Source organism: Mucor mucedo (genome assembly GCF_025094135.1).
Source record: "Mucor mucedo strain NRRL 3635 chromosome Unknown EV154scaffold_23, whole genome shotgun sequence".
In the NCBI taxonomy this organism is placed as follows: Eukaryota; Fungi; Mucoromycota; class Mucoromycetes; order Mucorales; family Mucoraceae; genus Mucor; species Mucor mucedo.
The window spans coordinates 93,788-112,869 of NW_026252307.1; the positions used below are offsets into that span (position 1 = coordinate 93,788).

At 37.4% G+C, this 19,082-nt stretch overlaps 7 protein-coding genes across 7 annotated transcripts; 4 read left to right on the forward strand and 3 right to left on the reverse strand.

Moving 5' to 3' along the window:
- Positions 1-894: 894 nt before the first annotated feature.
- EV154DRAFT_536953 (anticodon-binding protein) lies at positions 895-1,739 on the forward strand (the record flags this gene model as incomplete). Its single annotated transcript, XM_051604176.1, has 3 exons — positions 895-1,165; positions 1,249-1,331; positions 1,398-1,739. The coding sequence occupies 3 exons, from the start codon at positions 895-897 to the stop codon at positions 1,737-1,739; spliced, it is 696 nt and encodes a 231-aa protein (XP_051460032.1).
- An 82-nt stretch (positions 1,740-1,821) lies between these two features.
- Positions 1,822-3,280, reverse strand: EV154DRAFT_500996 (Cys/Met metabolism PLP-dependent enzyme-domain-containing protein). The gene is made up of 2 exons (XM_051600647.1): positions 3,068-3,280; positions 1,822-3,000 (listed from the first exon to the last, which is right to left on the reverse strand). Exons 1-2 carry the CDS (start codon positions 3,191-3,193, stop codon positions 1,975-1,977), a joined length of 1,152 nt encoding a protein of 383 aa, XP_051460033.1. The 5' UTR covers positions 3,194-3,280; the 3' UTR covers positions 1,822-1,974.
- Positions 3,281-3,347: 67 nt separating this feature from the next.
- EV154DRAFT_479144 (uncharacterized protein) lies at positions 3,348-5,063 on the forward strand (the record flags this gene model as incomplete). Its single annotated transcript, XM_051598234.1, has 2 exons — positions 3,348-3,406; positions 4,112-5,063. The coding sequence occupies 2 exons, from the start codon at positions 3,348-3,350 to the stop codon at positions 5,061-5,063; spliced, it is 1,011 nt and encodes a 336-aa protein (XP_051460034.1).
- Positions 5,064-5,732: 669 nt separating this feature from the next.
- EV154DRAFT_561125 (uncharacterized protein) lies at positions 5,733-6,668 on the forward strand (the record flags this gene model as incomplete). The annotated part of the gene is made up of 1 exon (XM_051605654.1): positions 5,733-6,668. The coding sequence occupies one exon, from the start codon at positions 5,733-5,735 to the stop codon at positions 6,666-6,668; it is 936 nt and encodes a 311-aa protein (XP_051460035.1).
- A 601-nt stretch (positions 6,669-7,269) lies between these two features.
- EV154DRAFT_549742 (thioredoxin-like protein) lies at positions 7,270-8,363 on the forward strand. Its single transcript, XM_051604886.1, has 4 exons — positions 7,270-7,727; positions 7,793-7,819; positions 7,910-8,076; positions 8,142-8,363. Exons 1-4 carry the CDS (start codon positions 7,572-7,574, stop codon positions 8,317-8,319), a joined length of 528 nt encoding a protein of 175 aa, XP_051460036.1. The 5' UTR covers positions 7,270-7,571; the 3' UTR covers positions 8,320-8,363.
- Positions 8,364-8,680: 317 nt separating this feature from the next.
- On the reverse strand, positions 8,681-10,517 carry EV154DRAFT_501002 (cell differentiation protein rcd1). The gene is made up of 6 exons (XM_051600648.1): positions 9,981-10,517; positions 9,758-9,913; positions 9,585-9,691; positions 9,378-9,521; positions 9,163-9,305; positions 8,681-9,093 (listed from the first exon to the last, which is right to left on the reverse strand). Exons 1-6 carry the CDS (start codon positions 10,411-10,413, stop codon positions 8,958-8,960), a joined length of 1,119 nt encoding a protein of 372 aa, XP_051460037.1. The 5' UTR covers positions 10,414-10,517; the 3' UTR covers positions 8,681-8,957.
- A 1,258-nt stretch (positions 10,518-11,775) lies between these two features.
- On the reverse strand, positions 11,776-19,082 carry EV154DRAFT_600677 (uncharacterized protein). The gene is made up of 11 exons (XM_051607179.1): positions 18,962-19,082; positions 18,642-18,909; positions 18,440-18,574; positions 18,183-18,380; positions 17,377-18,120; positions 17,034-17,320; positions 15,622-16,972; positions 12,599-15,543; positions 12,425-12,535; positions 12,187-12,369; positions 11,776-12,129 (listed from the first exon to the last, which is right to left on the reverse strand). The coding sequence occupies exons 2-11, from the start codon at positions 18,795-18,797 to the stop codon at positions 11,808-11,810; spliced, it is 6,432 nt and encodes a 2,143-aa protein (XP_051460038.1). The 5' UTR covers positions 18,798-18,909; positions 18,962-19,082; the 3' UTR covers positions 11,776-11,807.

Consider the following 19,082-nt stretch of genomic DNA (forward strand, 5'->3'; position numbering starts at 1 on the left):
TACGAAGATCCACCCGACATAATTCTTTCGGAACTCAGGCAACCAATGATATTAACAACTGTAACTAGAAAAACTTTCAGATCGATCCAAAGTCCTAAGCGGATATTCCGTTTTTTTTTTTATTACCATTTGATTATTATAACTGGGTTTTTACCATTTAGATGAGCTATATCATTAAAAAATAAAATTAGGAAGAAAATTTGAAGAAAATGTCTCTTTAAATATTACTAATACAAACGAAAGAGAAACTATCAACAACAAACATTGTGCATGTAATGCGCAAAACATGGAACTAGTACATCGACCTTTGGCACTCACATTATAGATATCTTTTATGGAATTGATAGTTGTATGAAACAAACTTTCTTCATTAAAGTTAAAATCTGTAGATAATAAACAAAACGTCACATCATGCGGCTCTTAGGATGAATGTTTATAATCAAGATAGTCTCTCTCACCTACTTTATCAATGATTGTCAAATTGTGGATAGGCTTCATTGTGTGACGGGACTGTTTATATGTGACTGAGTTTCCAATTTGGCCTTAGAAAAAAAAAAAAAGCTTTTTGCAGACTGAAAAAGGAAGGCTTTTTCAACAACCAACAAACAAAAATTAAAATGGGAGAACCAGTCCGTCCTTCAGAATTAAAAAACAAGCACAAGCGTGAGAATCTTTACCAAAAGCAAAGACTCGAAAAGCAAAAGGCAAAGGCCACCAAAAGAAAGCAACTCGCCAAGGCCGAAGAAAAGAATCCCGAATTAAAGAAGGTTTGTATTCTTTTCTTAAGTACAAGAAATACACACGATCTAACGTTAGACTCGCTGGAATCAATAGAAACGTTTGGAAGAGAATGTACCAAAAACTTTAGATAACACAAGAGAGGCCGATGAGACCATGGTCGAGCAAGACGATGAAGTTGCTCAGGATGAAGCACTCGACGAATTAGCTAGTTATTTCAGCGGAAAGGCACCCAAAGTGTTGGTCACTTCCAGCAAAAACCCTTCACCCAACTGTTATGATTTCTGTGCAGAATTAGTCTCCATGTTCCCTGAAGCTCAATTCGCTAAACGTGGAGTCAAGCATGAGTTGAGACAAGTGATAAAGATTGCCAACGACAAGGAATTCACCGATCTTATTATTGTCAATGAAGATCGCAAAGTACCCAGTATGTTATTTAAACCGAGAGAATGATGCGAAAGAGTACAAAAAGTGAGAGAATACCCAATAACTTACTCCTTTTCTCAATAGATGCTGTGACTTTAATACATTTACCTAACGGACCTTCCGCCTACTTTAAACTCACCAGTTTCACACCTGCCAAAGCCATTTCCGTAAGTAGTAGTTTGAAAGGGGGATCAGCAGTGAATTTATAAATTTGATGATTAACAAAGGAATAGGGTCATGGTCGTGTAACTGCTCACAACCCTGAATTGATTCTGAACAACTTCAATACCAGATTAGGTCATACCATCGGCCGCATGTTCCAATCACTTTTACCTCAAGTACCAGAGTTTCAAGGAAGACAAGTGATTACTTTCCACAATCAACGTGATTTCATTTTTGTACGTCGTCATCGTTATGTGTTCAGAGATACAGAGAAGGTCGGATTACAAGAATTGGGACCTAAATTCACATTAAAGTTGCGTTGGTTACAAAAGGGTATTTACAAGCGTGATGGTGAATACGAATGGGTATTCAAGCCTGATATGGAGACTAGTCGTAAGAGATTCTTCTTGTAAATAAAAATAAATTATAATAAACCGGGCATTCAAATTAAAAATAATGTTAAATTTTTGACGTGGATGGTGAAATAATTTTTTTGACAGGGCCATGCATGGGGGCAGTTTGTTTATAGGAGGACAAAAAGACTCCATGTTATTTTATTTATACATGAGTGAGAGTGAGAAAAATGTTTTACAAGTAAATGAGAAGTGTGTGTGTGTGGGATTAGGGTAAAAAAGAAGTTGTACTATCTTAATAAGCCTTGGATAAAGCTTGCTTAAGATCAGCAATCAAATCTTCCTTGTTTTCAATACCAATAGAGAGACGGACTAAAGTATCAGTGATACCCAAGATAGCACGATCTTCGGGGCTGACAGCACCGTGAGTCATGATGGCAGGAACCTCAACAAGAGATTCAACACCACCCAAGGACTCAGCAAGAGTAATATGTTCCAAGTTGCTCAACAACTTGTTGACGTTGTTCAAATCACCCTTCATACGGAAAGAGATCATACCACCGAAACCAGATTGTTGTCTCTTGGCAAGTTCATGGTTAGGATGAGAGGCAAGACCGGGATAGATAACGGCTTCAACATGCTCGTTGGTTTCCAAGTATTCAGCAACAGCTTGAGCATTCTCAGCATGTCTTTGCATACGCACTTCAAGGGTCATGAGACCACGACGAGCCAAGAAACAATCAAAAGCAGAGGGAACAGCACCGAGAGAGTTTTGCATGAATTGAAGCTTCTTGTAGAACTCTTCGTTAGAGGTGACAGCAACACCCATCACAACATCGGAGTGACCGTTAATGTACTTGGTGACAGAGTGAATGACAATATCAGCACCTAAAGAAATAGGCTTTTGGAAATAAGGAGACATGAAGGTGTTATCAACAACCAAAAGAGCACCGTGGGCATGAGCACGTTCAGCAATGGCCTTGATGTCAATGATACGGAGAGTAGGGTTGGTAGGAGTTTCGAGCCAGACCAACTTGGTGTTGGGCTTGAAATGAGGTTCAATGTTGGCAGGGTCATCCAAGTTAACAAAGGTGGTTTCAATACCAGAGTGAACAGCAACCTTGGTGAAGTAACGGTAAGTACCACCATAAACATCATTGACGGAGATCAAATGAGCACCTTGTTGGAGAGAGTTAACAATGGTAGCAGTAGTGGCAGAACCGGAAGCAAAGGCAAGACCGTACTTGGCACCTTCAAGATCAGCAATAGCTTCCTCGAAGTTGTTACGGTTAGGGTTACCACTTCTGGAGTATTCAAAACCCTATTGTATTTGCTTAATATCCCAATACCCCTTTTTTAATTTTATACTTTTTTTTTTTTTTACTCACGGTATGAACACCAGCAGCGGACTGCTTGTAGGTGGTGGAAAGAGAAAGAGCAGGGATGACAGCACCGGTGGTGGGGTCAGGGCGTTGAGCAGAGTGAATAGCACGGGTACCGAATCCAGAAGTCATTTTTGTTAATGTGTATATATCAAAAGATAAAAGTTTACAGACCCATTAAAAAAAAAAAAAGTTTTAAACCTTTTTTTTTTTTTTTTGTGACGGGAGAAACTACGCGTCATTGGTAAAAAAATAATTGTATTTGTAATCCCGAAGCACGCAATCCATGTCTTTCATAATGGGGATTGGGCAGAAATCAAAGAAGCGTGGCAATATTGGAAACCGGTAAATAAAGCGGCGAATTGAAACATAAATTGTGTCATTTTTTTTTTTACACTAACTTTTGAACACAAGTTTCCCACGTTCTCACTTCTCTTTCCCAGTCTCGTTTTCTAAAAAAGGTGCAATCAAAAGTTACACTTAGCAACCAAAAAGGGAAGTCATCCTTTTTGGAAGATTATACCCTCTTAAGATAAACTTAAGAATACCTTGTATATTGAAATATTTCTCACTTCAAGCACATAGTCTACTTAAATATCTGGAAACCCGGGATTGGAAATCATATTAATCGCAACCGAAAAACTAAATTACGTGAGCTACACTTATACCGCTTTTACGCGTGTATTGTGCAGGAACCATTCCTTCTCGTCACTGCATAGCTAACGGCATGTTGCGTGATCACTGTGATAGTTTGTTAATAATTTATTTGATGAGCCACACGCTATCCTTCTAGGCTAATCTTATGTAAACCTTATAGAAAGAAAACTGTAATATATCAGGATTTCTGCATCACTGCAAAATTTTGCACATCTGTGGAACAGATTATGAACATTGAAAAGAATCTTTTTAATAAGAGCAATAGACAATGGATCATAAACTTGCGTACGACCTGTTTAATTCTCATGATTAATTAGTCGATATTTATAAGTTTTTTTTTTTTTTTTTGTAAGTTTCTTTTCTTTTTAACATATTTTTTTTTAAAAAAAAAAGAATGGAACAGAACCAAAAAACCCTAACCCAACGATTTAATGCAAGAATAAACTTATGGATTACATTTATTGAAGAGCACAAACATAACGCAGATGTATTGACCAGAGTAGTTCATGATGCGCATTTGTTGGTTTATTATTCTATTCGGGACTTGGCTAATAGTTGCGATACAAGTCTGGCCCTTTTAAACGATATCAGTGTAGAATTCGACATAGCTAAAGCCACGAGAAGTTTTGATATCGTAGTTTTAGAAGATATCGAGGCGACTATGACAAGGATATTGGATTATGTTGAAGATAATGAAACGCGCAGCCGGGGCATTGCAGAGGGACTTCAAGAAAGCCATGTCATGGTTGAGAATGAGGAATCTAACCTAAAAGCAGGTAGTAAAGAAGTAAGTCAAAAAATGTTTTTTCGTGGTACAGGGGCAGGCTTGGTCGTGGGCGCTCTCGGAGGTCCTTTAGTTAAGGCATTATGCCATGTAGCTTGGAGCTATACTGCTTGTACCGTTACCGGTCTTTTAGGCGGGGGTTCTTTTCTTGCGAAGATCACAGATTTGGTGAACCAATATAAGAAAAAAGATTCAGATGAACTTTCTAAAACTATGCAAAAGCTAAACAGCAAGATGAATGATTTGAAAAGAGAGTTTGTAGTATTAGAACTTGAAATGAACAGGATGCCTTCGGAGATTCGAAACTATGCTGCATCAGTTGAAAGATGTATTAGATACGCTACTCCTGATAATCCCGAAGCTAGGGCACAGCGCATTAGAGTCAAGAAAATGTCTAAACGTATGCTTTTGTCCACTGATGCATTAAAAGAAAAGTTTGAACAAATTGGTGATATGGCAAGATCAGTAGAATGGGAATTAGAAAGTATGCTTCTCGAGCATGAACCACCTCAACTTTTGCCCCATCAGAACGAAGCTGCTGCACGCTTGTTGGATCAATAAGACTACCATTCTTTCTTTTTTTAACAAATATTTTGTGTTAGAATCAATCCATGTTATATGAAAATTTTGCTCTCAAACGGAAATAAAAAATAAAAAATAAAATGTTGCGTAAAGTGTATGAAGAAGACTAATTTATTCGTCCCATAAAAATAAAGCCTTAGCGCGCATATATTTAGAGACTTAAAGATGGATGAAGTCCTTTGTCTTCAAGATTAATGCTATCTATTTAATGTATTTCTCAAAAAGCATGTTTTTCCTCCTGATCAAGTTCCATTTTTATCGTCCCTTTATCATCATATTGTTGGTAATTATTACATTTATACTTTCTGTATAAATAATCAATGAGTATAACCAAACATTTAGTATGCTGTATCCTTAAATTCTTGTCAAAGAGATACATGCAAGGTACAAAGATATTAACTGTGAACCCCGGATGGGATGAACATGCATATTATTCAAATCCATGAAAGGCAAACACAATGAATAATCCAATAACAGCGATTTACCAGAAAGCTTTTTTATATATAGATGACGATAGACACTATATTTCGACCGCATTCTAATTCTCACGATAAATTAGTTTATACCTATAAAAGAAAAGCCCGTTGTATTGATGTTTGTGTCTTTGTTTTTCTTTTGATATTTTTTCATCTTTAAATATATATATATATGATAAGCTTACAGAGAAGATTCGAAGAAGGTATCAGCTCATGGAACCAATTTAATAAAGTACACAATCAGACTGGAGCCGTTTTAGCTGAAAAAGTCCGTGAAGCGCATCGTTTGGTGTATCATTCTATTCATGAATTACATAATCAATGTGATAGAAGCATACATTTTTTAAATGAGATTAATGTCGAATTTAAAGTAGCCAAAGCCACCAAAAACTTTGATATGGATGAGTTAGAAGAACTTATGTTGACTATGACTAAAATGTTGGATCAACTAGAAATTAAAAGATGTCGTGATAAACTCATCTCAAAGCAGCTTGATAATGAATCTGTACAAAAAATTAAGGCAGAAAAAGACAAAATAAACTATGATCGTGATCAAGTAAATCAAAAAACGCTCAAAAAGGGTAAGTACGTAGGTTCTGTTACCGTTGGTGGTCTTTCTACTGTCGCAACAGATTTTTTTGGAACAATAAATCCTTTATACTTTGGGTCTGCTTGTCTTGCAGCTTTTAGTATTCCCATACTCATCGCTGCTGTACAAAACTGCTATGGAAAAATGGATTGTAAAAAAATCGACAAGAACGCACAAGATTTATTGAGCAAGATGAACGGATTACAAAAAGATTTTGTATGCTTACAGCTTGAAATTAACGGAATGTCTTCAGAGATAGAAAACTATGTTTTATCAATTTCAAAATGTATGAACTATACCTGTCCTGATGATTCTAAAAACAAAGCACATCGCATACGGGTCAAGAAAATGGCCAAAAACATGATTTTATCGACTGAGGCATTGAAGAATAAATTCGTAGGAATCAGAGACATGGCAAGACAAAAAGAAAAAGAGCTACAAAGCATGCTCCTTAATCATGAACCACTGAAACTCTTGCTAAATCCTCATGAACCAACCGCACTTTTGCTTGAACAATAAGCCATAGCTTGCTTTACATAAAAATCAAATTATGATTAATAAAATGTTGCATAAAAGAAACAGAAAAAAAATAAAGCTATTCATCATTTAGAAAGACAATTTGGTGTGTTGTTAGGACGCTCAAGTCAAATAAAGTCTATTTATGCCAAGAACAATGACAACTCTTCAAGAGCTTATATTTGAGAGACTCCTGGATAAGGTCTGTATATTATAGAGAAAAGGACCTTAGTGAGGTGTTTAAAGCCCACCATTATTCCTCATAAGAGACGCGATCTTTACTGGGGGGTAAGAACGTCCGTGCATACAACTATGTGCATGATCTTCGTCTTTTATACACGCATTTTAAATGAGTCTATGTAGCAGCAGCACGTTATATACAGCATGTATGTATCTATAGACTAGCGTCAAACGTTAACCAATTTCAGCATTGATAAAGTAGTAACATGAAACATTCGCATTATTCATTATGTGTATAGTGTGATTATAAAGTTTCTTGCTCCGAGAAAATGCTTTTCCCAAAAACGGATGACTTCCCTTTTTTAGATGACACTGATCGATCCATTTTTAGAAAACACTAACGAAATGAAGAATTGTGTAATATGACCCTGGGAAGTTTATGATGTTATACAGAATAACGAGTTGTGACACATCAGAAGTTTTTTTTTTTTGTCCTCATTGACAGCAATGACCCCTTTTGAATACTTTGTTTCTCACTTGCACTCCCCTGCTATTCATCCTTTAGCGATTATTCAAACATTGAATGCAGTTTGGTTTATCACGTATAGGGGAAAAGAGAGTAGGTAGATAAAATAGGAGTGCAAGTGAAAGAAGAAGAGAATAATATAAAGGTACAAAAAGGTCGGATAAATCGCCCTTTCTTTAGTTTCTTAATATATTCAAATCATGGCACCTCACGCTTTACTTCATAAACAAGCCCCTACTGATATTACCGTAAAGAATCAGCACGACCAAGACATCAATATATCTGATTTTATTGGTAAATCTACGGTTATTTTGTTCTTTTATCCAAAGGACAATACCTATGTTTGTAGTAAAGAGGTAACAAATAAAATAGATGGTATAAAAAGAGGCATGATACTCATCACTTTTCTTTCATGAAACAGGCATGCGCATTCCGTGATAACTTTGAGGTAAAAAAAAAAAAAAAAAATATAAGGGTTTGACCAAAATTGGGAAATGTTTGTAACACTTGTCCCACCCACCCATAATACACACTACAGGAAATTCAAAAGTTGGGCGTTGAGGTTGTTGGTGTCAGCGCTGATGGTGTAAAGTCACACGAACAGTTTGCCATTAAGCAAAAATTACCTTATACGTTGCTGGCTGACACCGAGGGGCAATTGCGTACGGCTTTCCAAGTACCTAAATTACTATTTGGTTTCCCTCAGTAAAGTAGCCTTTCTTCTAGACTATCGAGAAAGAACCCTAACCCTTTTTTTTTTCTCTCGGTAGACGTACAACATACATTATTGATAATGATGGCGAAATTCAACATGTATTTGAGTCATTCTTTAGTTATAGCTATCATATAAATAATGTCATGAAAGTGCTCCAAAAAGAGTCAGCAGCAGCAGCGGCAGCAGAAGATGATGATGAGGAAGAAAATGAGTCGGTTACTGAACAAGAGTAGATTTAAACGTAATACCACGAAGCTGAACGTATCCTAATAATAGCTTTTTTTTTATAAATCACAATAAATATAGTGGTATGACTATTTTGCCCTGGATCTAATTAGGGTTGCATAGTAAAAGATAAAAACAGTAATCATTTGATACTGTGAGACATACATATGTGAGCATGAGACACACGCATACGGATCAAATGTCGTCTCATTCAAATATAGCAGCTATTCTTGCTGATTTCGAAATTAAGAAAGATTTTTTTTTTGTTTGTTTGCAGGAATTAAAAAAAGTTGTAGTTTTATATGTAAAAGTTTATAATGGGTTTATGGTGAGGGAAAAGAAGAAAAAAAAAATATGTGAACAGTGGTTTTTTTTTTTTTTTTTTTTTTTTTTTTTTTTTCAGAAAAAAAAAATGGGAGGTGAAAGAAGTTTTTTTTTGTGTTTTTTTGTGTTTTTTGGTTGTTGGGTTTTTTTTACAGAGGTAGAGGGGGTAGAAAGGGAATCATATGGTGGGGAAAGTGAGAAAAAAAAATTTACATCTATTAAGCCGCCTGCTTATTAAAATGATTAAATATAAAAAATTGTTATGTAAAAAGTGTTTTGGGATGGGTTCTGGTAAGTTTCTTTTTTTCTCTCTCTCTATTTTTTAGTTGATACCGTCAGAGAGATTAAGCAACAGTTGTCCTAAACAACGCTTGGTGGCTACATCGTCCTTTAAAGCTTGATGAAAAGTGGAGTCTCTAAGTGGTTCAGGAAGGCACTGACGTAACGCTTCACGTGCTCTATGAAACGAGTTTAAACTACATATATAGGGCTACAATGTATATATATAAAAAAAAAAAGCAATTTACCTTGGATTCTCTGACAATCTTAAATAACATCGAATAACATGTTTAAGAAGACGCATAGCTTGATTCTCAACAAGTTGATTGACCATGTTGTGTAAAACTGTTGCTACTGCATAAAAACGCTCATATGTTTGACAGATGTAATACTAATATCGAAAATAAATTAATCCCATACTCCTATTGCATATGTTTATATATAACAGAACCCCATTTCTTACCAATCCAGTCTCATCTAAAAGAATCTTTTGAACTACGAAAATAGCCACCGTCTTTGATAGTTCGCTACCGGTTTCCATAATACGAAGACAAAGTGGAATGATTTCAGTCGATAATAAGAAACTGATGACTTCCGGGTTATCATTCTACATGACGAAATGTGAGTTAAATGCCTATAATTTCCCTTATATTATTTTAATCCTCCTTACTTTGACCAAAGCACCAATAACACCCAAGCTTGTCAATCTTAAATATTCAAAAGGTCTAGTTTTGCTCGTAGTGTTCAAAAAGGGGTAAAGATAGAGTGGGATATGGGCTACAATTGTTCTCTAGATTAGTTATTGTTCATACACATTTCGTAAATCATCCCTATCTTCTTTACCTTGAAGGAATAAGCTTCGTGTCTCGTTATGATTGGCAACACATTGAAGAAGAGCAAGTGCATTACAGACACGGTTGGATGCTCCACCACTTAAAGTAGGAGGTGTTAATAAAGGATATACCGTAACAATCTCTTGGAGTAATACAGGAATCACACCTTATATTATACGTACTATATTAGCAACGTCATCGTTTTATATTATATACGTTTATACAGCACTTACCATATGAATACCATAAAACCAAAGCCAAGTCTTCGTACTGCTCTCTCTTTTTACTCAAGTCTAATAAAGCTTGTTCTCTAGTGGCTGGATTGAGTAATTCCACAACGAGTCCATAAATCTTTTCTTCATCTAATTGTTGCAGTTTTTGGGCGGTTTGATGCTCATGTTGTTGTTGCTGTTGTTGCTGTTGTTGTTGTTGCATGACGAAATTAGCTGACATCGGCATAGCTTGTGAGCCAACCTGATTATTCATCATTTGGGCATACACAAAAGGATCGGCATTATTTCCTCCATTTGAACGATTCATGGCAGGAAAATGTTGAGACAACGCGTTCATGTTATTACCTGGTTGTTGCTGTTGTTGAAGCGAGGCAGAGAGTGAATTGCCGGCCCCTGCTTGTAGGTATTGGTGGAGATGTGAATTTGGATGCATGCCCTTTATGTTATTTACGGACAGAATAAAAAAGAAAGTAAGAGAAAAGGATTAAAATAACTGAGTGAGAGAGAAAAAAAGATTTATTTACACTTGTTTTTTTTACTGCAACCAATCATTTTGGTTATATTTTTTTTTTTTGGCTGTGAGCCTTTCGATGGTGTAATCCGGCCTTTTTTTTTTCTGGCTCGATTGTATCCTTCCCCGTAGATTTGTACACTGATCGCATGTCGAGTTGCCTTCTCGGACTCATGTGCAGTTGCGGTGTTACAGATAAACAAAACAACATTATAAAGCAGCATCCCAATGATAATTTAGTGCAAGTTTACTGCATCCAAAAAAAAAAAATGCATAATTCTATCTTGGGTTTAAATACGCCCTATTTACAAAAGAAACAGCGTGGTACAATAATAAATGAACAATAACATCATGCTGAAATAGGTTATGCATGTAATCACCGTCAAAACTGAATTTTACGTGGACTTCTCATAAAACTATACGTAAAAAAAAAACAGATATTGTCACGTCATTTTCTTGGATTTTTGACACCATATTTATTTCACTTGACAATTGCTTCATTTTTTATCACTCGGCTTAAAAAAAATGCTATGAAACCAAAGTTCTTTGATTATCAATCCAAGTAGCTTCCTAATTGTGGACATTAAATAGTTCATGTAATACACGTGTTACTTTCTTTTTGTATTTTGCGATCAATACAAGAGTAGATAAAAAGCTTACTAAAAAAATTACAAAAAAAGATATTGCTTAGTGATGATTGCTCAAACGGCTCCCGGATAAACACTGAAACCATCCAAGCCTTCGATATCTTCAAATGGTATGTCTTAAAAGTAAATAAACAGTAATCGACATACAACATACCCCTCAAAAACTTCACTCTTTATTATCCTTTGCGCCGACAACAGGGGAGTTCCAAAGCCACCATTTCTGACTTTTATAAACAAGCTTATTCTGGCTTCATTGGGTGAAAAGCCCTAAAGAACTTCTGTAACTAAACATCAATTCATCCTTAGTATCATAAACATAAATGTGTATATCAGTAAGACGGACAATTCACAAGAGTCATGTGATTTGATATTATCATCTAATATACATGCATTGTAACCGTATTTGTCTTAACCAGTAAAGATATTCATCTACACAACCAGCGGAAATTTTATATTTTTTTTTTCAACTATATCAATATTATGAAAATCTGTATGCCATACACAAATAAATAAATAAAAAATAATTTTGAAGCGTGACACACGAAGCCTAGACAGATTTCGCCAACCCAATCAAACATATTTTATAAGGATACCAACATATTTTCCCATCCATCAAAAGACATAACAAATTTCATTTAAATAATAACAAAAAAAAAAGTTTATTAATCATTAAAACTCGTCGGCATCATCAAATTCGTCAGCTTCGTCAATCAAACGTTCTTCTGACCCATCATAATCTTCTAATAAAACATCGGTATGTTCATCTTGACCTAGCGGACTATAGCCAGATCCACGTCTTCTAGACATGAAGGAAGGTAAACGAACACCACTAAAGTCAAGGTCAGATAGTGATCGTGGAATAGATATACGAGACAAAAGACCAATAATGGCTACAGGGATTACAAATGCGGCTGCTACCATCTTGGTAAAAATAGGGCTGGCAAGGATGTTAGAGCCCATTTGTTGAGTACCATCAGGAAGACGAATGCGACTATAGAATTAAGCGTTTAGTATTACATGACAACAAAAAAAAAGTTGTGTTATTTACCCAAATCCACCACGTTTACGATATTGAAGAGCACCAAATACTAGACCAGCACCAAGGATGGGAGCGAAAACAAAGGCAGCCCATCCATGACCGGAACGACTTACACCAGGACAATACATTTTATCTCCTAACTTGTCTAATTCGTTACCTCCTTGACAAGTGGAAGCTGCGATCTTGCGATATCTGCATAAAATGTGTTAACTTAAACGAATTTATAGGCATGATCTCTTACACGTACCCAGAAGAAGTATAATAGAATTCGGTAGTACCGTCACAGACAGGTATTAATGGTTGAAGTCCAGGTACCAATACACACTTGTTATTAGAATCACGTACATAGTTGAAGTCACTACAATATCGGATTAGTGTTTTTTTAAAAAAAGATAAAAGCATCCTTTTTTATGTCACTTACCATTCATAATCTTCTTCAGTACAGGTACAATTACGAACAATTTCTCTTGGCTGTACTAACTTCTCACCAATATAACAATCACGATCCTGGATACGACGGAAATACTGTGTCTCACGACCAAACAAACATTTCTCACCTCTCGTATCCTCAGGACTCCATAATTCAAAATCATCATCATTGGGACGATCGAAATCCAAGATACATTTAGTAGGATGAAGATTACTGAAATCCAAATGATAAGCAACGGATTTTCCATTCTTAATACCAAACAAGACGTATTTTTGACTGGTACCATCGGGTTGCGTAATAATATCTTCAATAAGCACCTTTTCACCTCTTTTAGCAAATTCATAGGTTCCCCATCCCAAACCTTCGTTTGTAGTGAACTTTACAAAGTTGGTGGGTTGTTCATTATCGACCAAAATCAGTAAGGCTCCTTGATCGGCAAATTCCCAAAGATGAGCTCCCTTTTCAATTTCAGTCCAGGTCTTACCAGCATCGCGAGTCAAAAACATATCACCATCACGGTAGGGAGAAAGACTGGCTCCAACATTACCCACACCTACCATCAACCCAACAGCGCTGGATAAACTAAACAGATCACGAGCATTTTGACGTTCGGAGTAACAATGTAACTGTAAAGCACAATCTTCACCTATGCAATCATATGATTGTCCTTTGCTATCTTTTTGAGGAGGGGTCAAAGCGTTCCAGTGTCCACCTGCATCAGCCGTCTTACGTGTCACTAACTTTTTGGGGTCACCCTTATTGGCTTGGCCTGGGTTTTTCACCACATTAGCAATAGCGATTCCTTCAATACCCTGCATTTTCTCGAAATCGACAATGCCCATTTCGTTACGGTTTGCGTTCTCCAAAGAGCTGACATAATAAGTGCCATTGGAGTTTGATGTAAAGATAGTACCGTATTCGCTACCTCTGTGTGTATTTGTGGAGACATGAATCCACATGGAGTTGGCAGATTCCATAATAGTAAATGCCTCGGGAGACAAATCGAAGGAAGCAGGGAACGATGCAGCGGCAAATGTTGAACCATCCAGACTGACATGCAAACGGAGGTTAGCACCTCCATTTTTGGAGGCAGCAATTACCATAAACTTTCCAAACACGGTAACACCGACGATATCATCAAACAAGACTTTCTTATCGTGGAAATAGTTTTGCGAAGAGACGAATTGAAGAGCATTACCATAGAGACCCATTTGGTTACCGGATTGTTCGCGATATTGCTCACAAAAGATGGAATTACGGTGGGTAGAGATAATAGCGCCCTCTCTTCCCCACATACAGCTACGCATGTATGTACCAAGAGATGCCCAGCTACGACCGTTATCGCGAGAGTAGAATGCTTCAGAGTGACAGTTGGCGGCAAGACCGGAACAGTCCTTCTCGCCCATAAATATCACATAATCAGGATCATCGTTATGGAAATTCATGACAGTACCTTGAAGTATATTCAAAGGTGCTAAAGGTGTACGGATCTCTTCGAAGCTAGATGCTTTATCACTTGTAACAAAATGAGTATTGGACGTAGTGATAAAGAAAGCACGTTGATCAAAGTGAGAGTTTTGATAGATTGCTACCACCTTGTGACCAGGGAAGAGCTCCTTCCAACTGAAACCATCGTTATCACTTCTCCAAATCTTACCATCTTGAGTTCGGACTACAACACGGTCTGTATCGGTAAAGTAAACATAGTCGACAACACGATCGGTAAATTCAGTATAGCTGGAGACGATACCGCCACTTTCTCCACAATCCCACTCCTTTTGATCCTCAAGGTTGATACCACGAGAACAAGAACTCTTGGTGTTTTTCTTGTATCCGGATCTACCTCTGAAAGTTTGACCAGGGGGACATTTAGCAGGTCTATCTGGATGACGACCCTTGAAGACACATTCGTTCTCCTTGTTACGCCAGAACCCAAAATCACACTCGAAATCAATATCGCGGCATTCACAGTTTTCAACAACCACTTCGGGCTCTTGGAACTGAGCTTGAACAATACAGACACGATCTCTCTTACGACGCCAATAAGCGGTCTTCTTACCCAAGAGACAAGAGTCATCTCCATCATCATCTTTAGGAATCCAACGCTCAAAGTCACTCTTATCTTCGTTTCTCTTATCAATCACACATTTACGCTGCTTGACATCGGAAAAGTCAACTGTGGTGATAAACTGGGAGCGATCGGATGCACGGCTATGACCAATAATGACAAATCTAAGCGTGGAAGATTTAGGATCGGTTGTTAAAGTGCTGACACGAACAGGATCTTCGGAAAACTTGTAAAAGTGCCATGTTTCTCCTTGATCCCAAGAGTACAAAAGTTCATTGGTGGGTCCTTCATCGCGGATTAAGACCAAGATAGATCCTTGATCACCAAATTCGTACAGATGCTCACCTTCTTGGATTTGGATCCAGTTATGGCCACCATCACGCGTTAAAAATGTATCACTTTCAGTATAGGCGTTCATGGAAGCACCGACATTACCAACACCCATAGCAAGACCAGGTGCACTACTAGAGGAATAAATAGCACCGGGACCATGAATATCACTACGACTATGCAGATTGAGAGTACACTCTTTGGTAGAACAGTCATAGGAATTAGGTGGTGTCAATGGCTGCCAGATTCCTCCATCGTCCCAACTAATCATTGTACGCACTTTCTTGACCCTGTCAGGACCACCCACTAATTCATCTGCGTTCCAAACTTGGTTGGCAAGAATGATGCCATCGACACTTTGGATCTTTTCGAAATCAACAAAACCGAGCCCATCACCGTTCGTGTTATCAAGAGATAAGTGATAAAAGGTACCGTTTTCGTTGGATTTATAAAGAGAACCATAGGCCGTTCCGAATCCTGTAGATTTGAAAACATTCAATAAGATAGAGTGTGTGGTGGATTGCAATACAGTGAATGTCTGAGTAAAAAAAACAAAAATTAGTTCCTCCGCTAACAAATATATATATATATATATATATATATAAGAGTCACTTACGTTTCGGTTAATGTATTGATCAGGAGGAAATTGAGCCTCAACAAAGTCCTTGCCGTTGATACTGACAAACAAAGTAAGATCTCCCTTGTTACTAGAAGCAACAGCCATGAAATCTTCCACAACAAAAAACTCTACTACATTATCAAAGTAAGAAGTAGTGGTGGTTCCCCAGTCAGTGGTACGCAACAATCTTAAGTCGCCTCCGATATCTTTCTTGTCGTAGGCAGAACAGAAAATGGTCTCCTTTTCAATTTCAAACTTGGAATCACGACCAAAGATACACTTTTCGACATACAAGTCGAGATTACCCCAACTGTTACCGTGGTCACGAGAGATATATGCTTCAGAGTGAGGTTCGGGATCATTGGATTGACCAATATAAATTAACCAGTTCTTTTCCTGAGGATGGAAATCTAATACACTGCTGACACGACGGCTAGGGGGCAAAGACACTTTGACAGAACGCCAGTTAGCACCTTCATCTTCAGTAATATGAAGTCCGTCTTCGAGGAGCGCATACGCACGCTTATCATCGAATTCATGCAAAATAACGTTGGTGATACGACCTACATTTTCAAGTACTTGAGTCCATTTAACTCCTTGATTGCCAGATCGCCATAATTCGCCATTTTGGAGACGGACCAAGATAGTTTCTGAATTACGGAAGTAGATGAATTGTTCAATTTCATCCTTGAATACAATGGTGTATTTGGAAATAGTGTCATCGGATGGTTTAGCCAAATCGTTGTTACCGCTACCCTTTGAAGGAGAAGGCATAATACCACCGACATTATCACCACATCTGCGATCAATAGGCTCATCCAATGCCTTTCCACTGCCAAGTCTGCAAGTGTTTCCTGGAATAAGACGATAGCCACTTGATCCAGGATAATAATCATCCTTTGACTTACACACATCTTCAGAGATAAGATCTGGTCCAATACGCGTACATTCTCCATTGGGATTGCTTAAAAAGTTATAGTCGCATTCGTAATCGGCACGAGAACAAGGACAATCCTTCAATTCAACAACAGGATCTTTAAATTCAAGACCGACAAAACAATCACGGTCAGACTTTCGACGATAGAACATTTGTTCATGACCCATCAAACAATCAGGGCCGTCGGTGATATCACGGGCATACCATTTTTCAAAATCACTCTTGTTATCATCATTTTCAATCAATTGGCATTGACGAGAGAAGACGCTGGCAAATTCGAGATGAATGGCATGAACATTTTGATCAGATGAACGCACTGAACTGCCGACCAATAAGAAATTACGAGAGGAGGATTCGGGGTCGGTCGTCAACATTCTGGCACGTACGGAAATACCGATATTAAGTTTTTCCCTTATAAATACGATAGGTTAATATACAAAAGCTAGATAAATCCCTCTTTAGGTTAATTTACCAGGTATCACCACGGTTCTTACTCCACCAAACATGATCAGTTTCTTTCTCATCATCAACAAGGACAAGCAAAGTACCCATATCACCGAATTCATACTTATGAGCACCTTCTCGTACCATTTTCCAAGTGATACCACTATCAGTGGATAAGAAAGTGTCACATTCATCGTATTCAAGTAAATTGGCGCCGTAGTTTCCTACGCCCATCATTACTCCGACGGCTGATTCAGAAGATGATACTTGACCGATGTTATGGTTAGATGTAACAGAGTGGAGATGAAGAGAACACTAAATTGAACCCATTTCAGTTTTTTTTTCTGCCACTATCAATATTATTCACGTACCTCTCTTTCTGAACATCTCATGTCATTACCATTCGTATCCTTTACAACTCTAATCTGCTTCCAACTGGCACCGTCATCAAAACTCATGCGTGTACGAATTTCTTTGTGATCCATTTGAGATTCGACCTGTCTAGGATTTGCGATGATATTGGCGATCAAAATACCTTCAACGCCTTGAATACGCTCAAAATCAACGAAACCCATCATATTTCTGTTGGTGTTCTCTAAACTTTTGATAAAGAAGGTACCATTTGAATTGGACTTATACAAAGAGCCAAACTGACTGGTACCGCCACCTAAAACGTCCACAAATAAAGAAGATCCGGGACTCTCTACAATGGTAAATGATTTTTCATGCAAATTAGCACCTTCAGGAAATATAGCTTCGTGCCATGATTCGCCATCCTGCGAGATGTAAAAAATCATATCGGGTTTTTCAGGGAATGGCTTAACAACGGCCACAATAAACCGGTTGACAGCGCTAACATCGATGACACCCTTAATGTCTCTACCGGTATTAAAATCAACAACTTGTTCGGTGTGGAAAAAATCTTCGGTTTGAACCAGGCGAAATTCATCAGGGTTTAATATACTGGTTAAACCTGTCTTTTTGGAAGATTCGACACACATGATTTCTTTTACGGGCGCATTTTCGAAACGGGCGCTTGAAAGACTCCAAATACAATTGGCGGTATGTGTACGCAGCAATGTGATTTCCTCGAAATTGTTAAGTGTGTAATGTGTCTATGTACAAAAAGAGGTTAAAAATGTCCAAAATACTCTCTCTTGCTTTTTTATATATTTACCTCTTGATGACAATCCACACCAGTCCAAGATCCCAATTTACATTTGAAACCCGTAAATAAGACATAACCGGGTCTTTCAGCATGGAATGACAAATGAGGGCCAATAGTAGCGGGTTCAACTGGTGTGGAGAACTCTTGCCATGTCTTTCCTTTGTCGGTTGTCTTCCAATGTCTTTTATTCTTTCCTAATACATAAGCCTAATTCCATATCAAAAATTAATTTACAAATTGCGGCCAATCATTTACAAAAACTTTACTCTATCTGCGTCGAATGGATGTTCATAAACAAAATTTGCTTCATCTCTTCCGATATCAGTTACTTTATCCCAACTTCTTCCTTGATTTTCTGTTCGATAAAGGGTATGTGAAGCAGCATCAAGCCAAAGAATTACCTACATATGAAAATTAGATAAAAGTACCCTTTTTTTTTAAAGAAAAAAAAATGATGCCAATATTTACCTGAGAATCTTTGAAATAAAAGAACTTGGTAGGAGTTTTATCGAATCCAGTCCTTTGAATAGTTTGTGCCATAACTCCTTTTAATAAAGTTATGAACAATAGCGTAATATAAAGCAAGGACAGACCCCTCCTCGAGGTCCGCCATAGTTGTGTCATTTTCTTGAGCTGTATTTTTGGTTTTTTCAGATGTGAATTCCGAACTTCTTGATTACTTTGTTTTTCCTTGGCACTTGGGAAATTATATATATTGCCGCGTTATATGCTAGAGCTATTTATCAGTTAGTAACCACCATCTAATGACCAGAGCATGTTGCACTTACTATTGACCTAAAACCAAAATTTACACCAAAAGTAAAAAAAAGGGGGTAAGAAAAGGGTCTGTTTGATACAGTATATGCGAAAGATAGAAAAAGTTCGTAAGAAAAAGGAAAACAAAATCAC

What these genes read in the sequence shown, in the direction of transcription:
- EV154DRAFT_500996 (XM_051600647.1), bottom strand. Translation starts at nt 3,193, where the DNA reads ATGACTTCTGGATTCGGTACCCGTGCTATTCACTCTGCTCAACGCCCT. An exon ending in CCGCTGCTGGTGTTCATACC is followed by an intron (nt 3,001 to 3,067) that starts GTGAGTAAAAAA and finishes CAAATACAATAG; the next exon opens with GGTTTTGAATACTCCAGAAG.
- EV154DRAFT_549742 (XM_051604886.1), top strand. Translation starts at nt 7,572, where the DNA reads ATGGCACCTCACGCTTTACTTCATAAACAAGCCCCTACTGATATTACC. An exon ending in CCTATGTTTGTAGTAAAGAG is followed by an intron (nt 7,728 to 7,792) that starts GTAACAAATAAA and finishes TTCATGAAACAG; the next exon opens with GCATGCGCATTCCGTGATAA. An exon ending in TTACTATTTGGTTTCCCTCA is followed by an intron (nt 8,077 to 8,141) that starts GTAAAGTAGCCT and finishes TTCTCTCGGTAG; the next exon opens with ACGTACAACATACATTATTG.
- EV154DRAFT_501002 (XM_051600648.1), bottom strand. Translation starts at nt 10,413, where the DNA reads ATGCATCCAAATTCACATCTCCACCAATACCTACAAGCAGGGGCCGGC. An exon ending in TTATTGGTGCTTTGGTCAAA is followed by an intron (nt 9,522 to 9,584) that starts GTAAGGAGGATT and finishes TTCGTCATGTAG; the next exon opens with AATGATAACCCGGAAGTCAT. An exon ending in AGATTGTCAGAGAATCCAAG is followed by an intron (nt 9,094 to 9,162) that starts GTAAATTGCTTT and finishes CTCGTTTCATAG; the next exon opens with AGCACGTGAAGCGTTACGTC.
- EV154DRAFT_600677 (XM_051607179.1), bottom strand. Translation starts at nt 18,797, where the DNA reads ATGACACAACTATGGCGGACCTCGAGGAGGGGTCTGTCCTTGCTTTAT. An exon ending in ATCCATTCGACGCAGATAGA is followed by an intron (nt 18,381 to 18,439) that starts GTAAAGTTTTTG and finishes ATATGGAATTAG; the next exon opens with GCTTATGTATTAGGAAAGAA. An exon ending in AAGAACCGTGGTGATACCTG is followed by an intron (nt 16,973 to 17,033) that starts GTAAATTAACCT and finishes CGTATTTATAAG; the next exon opens with GGAAAAACTTAATATCGGTA.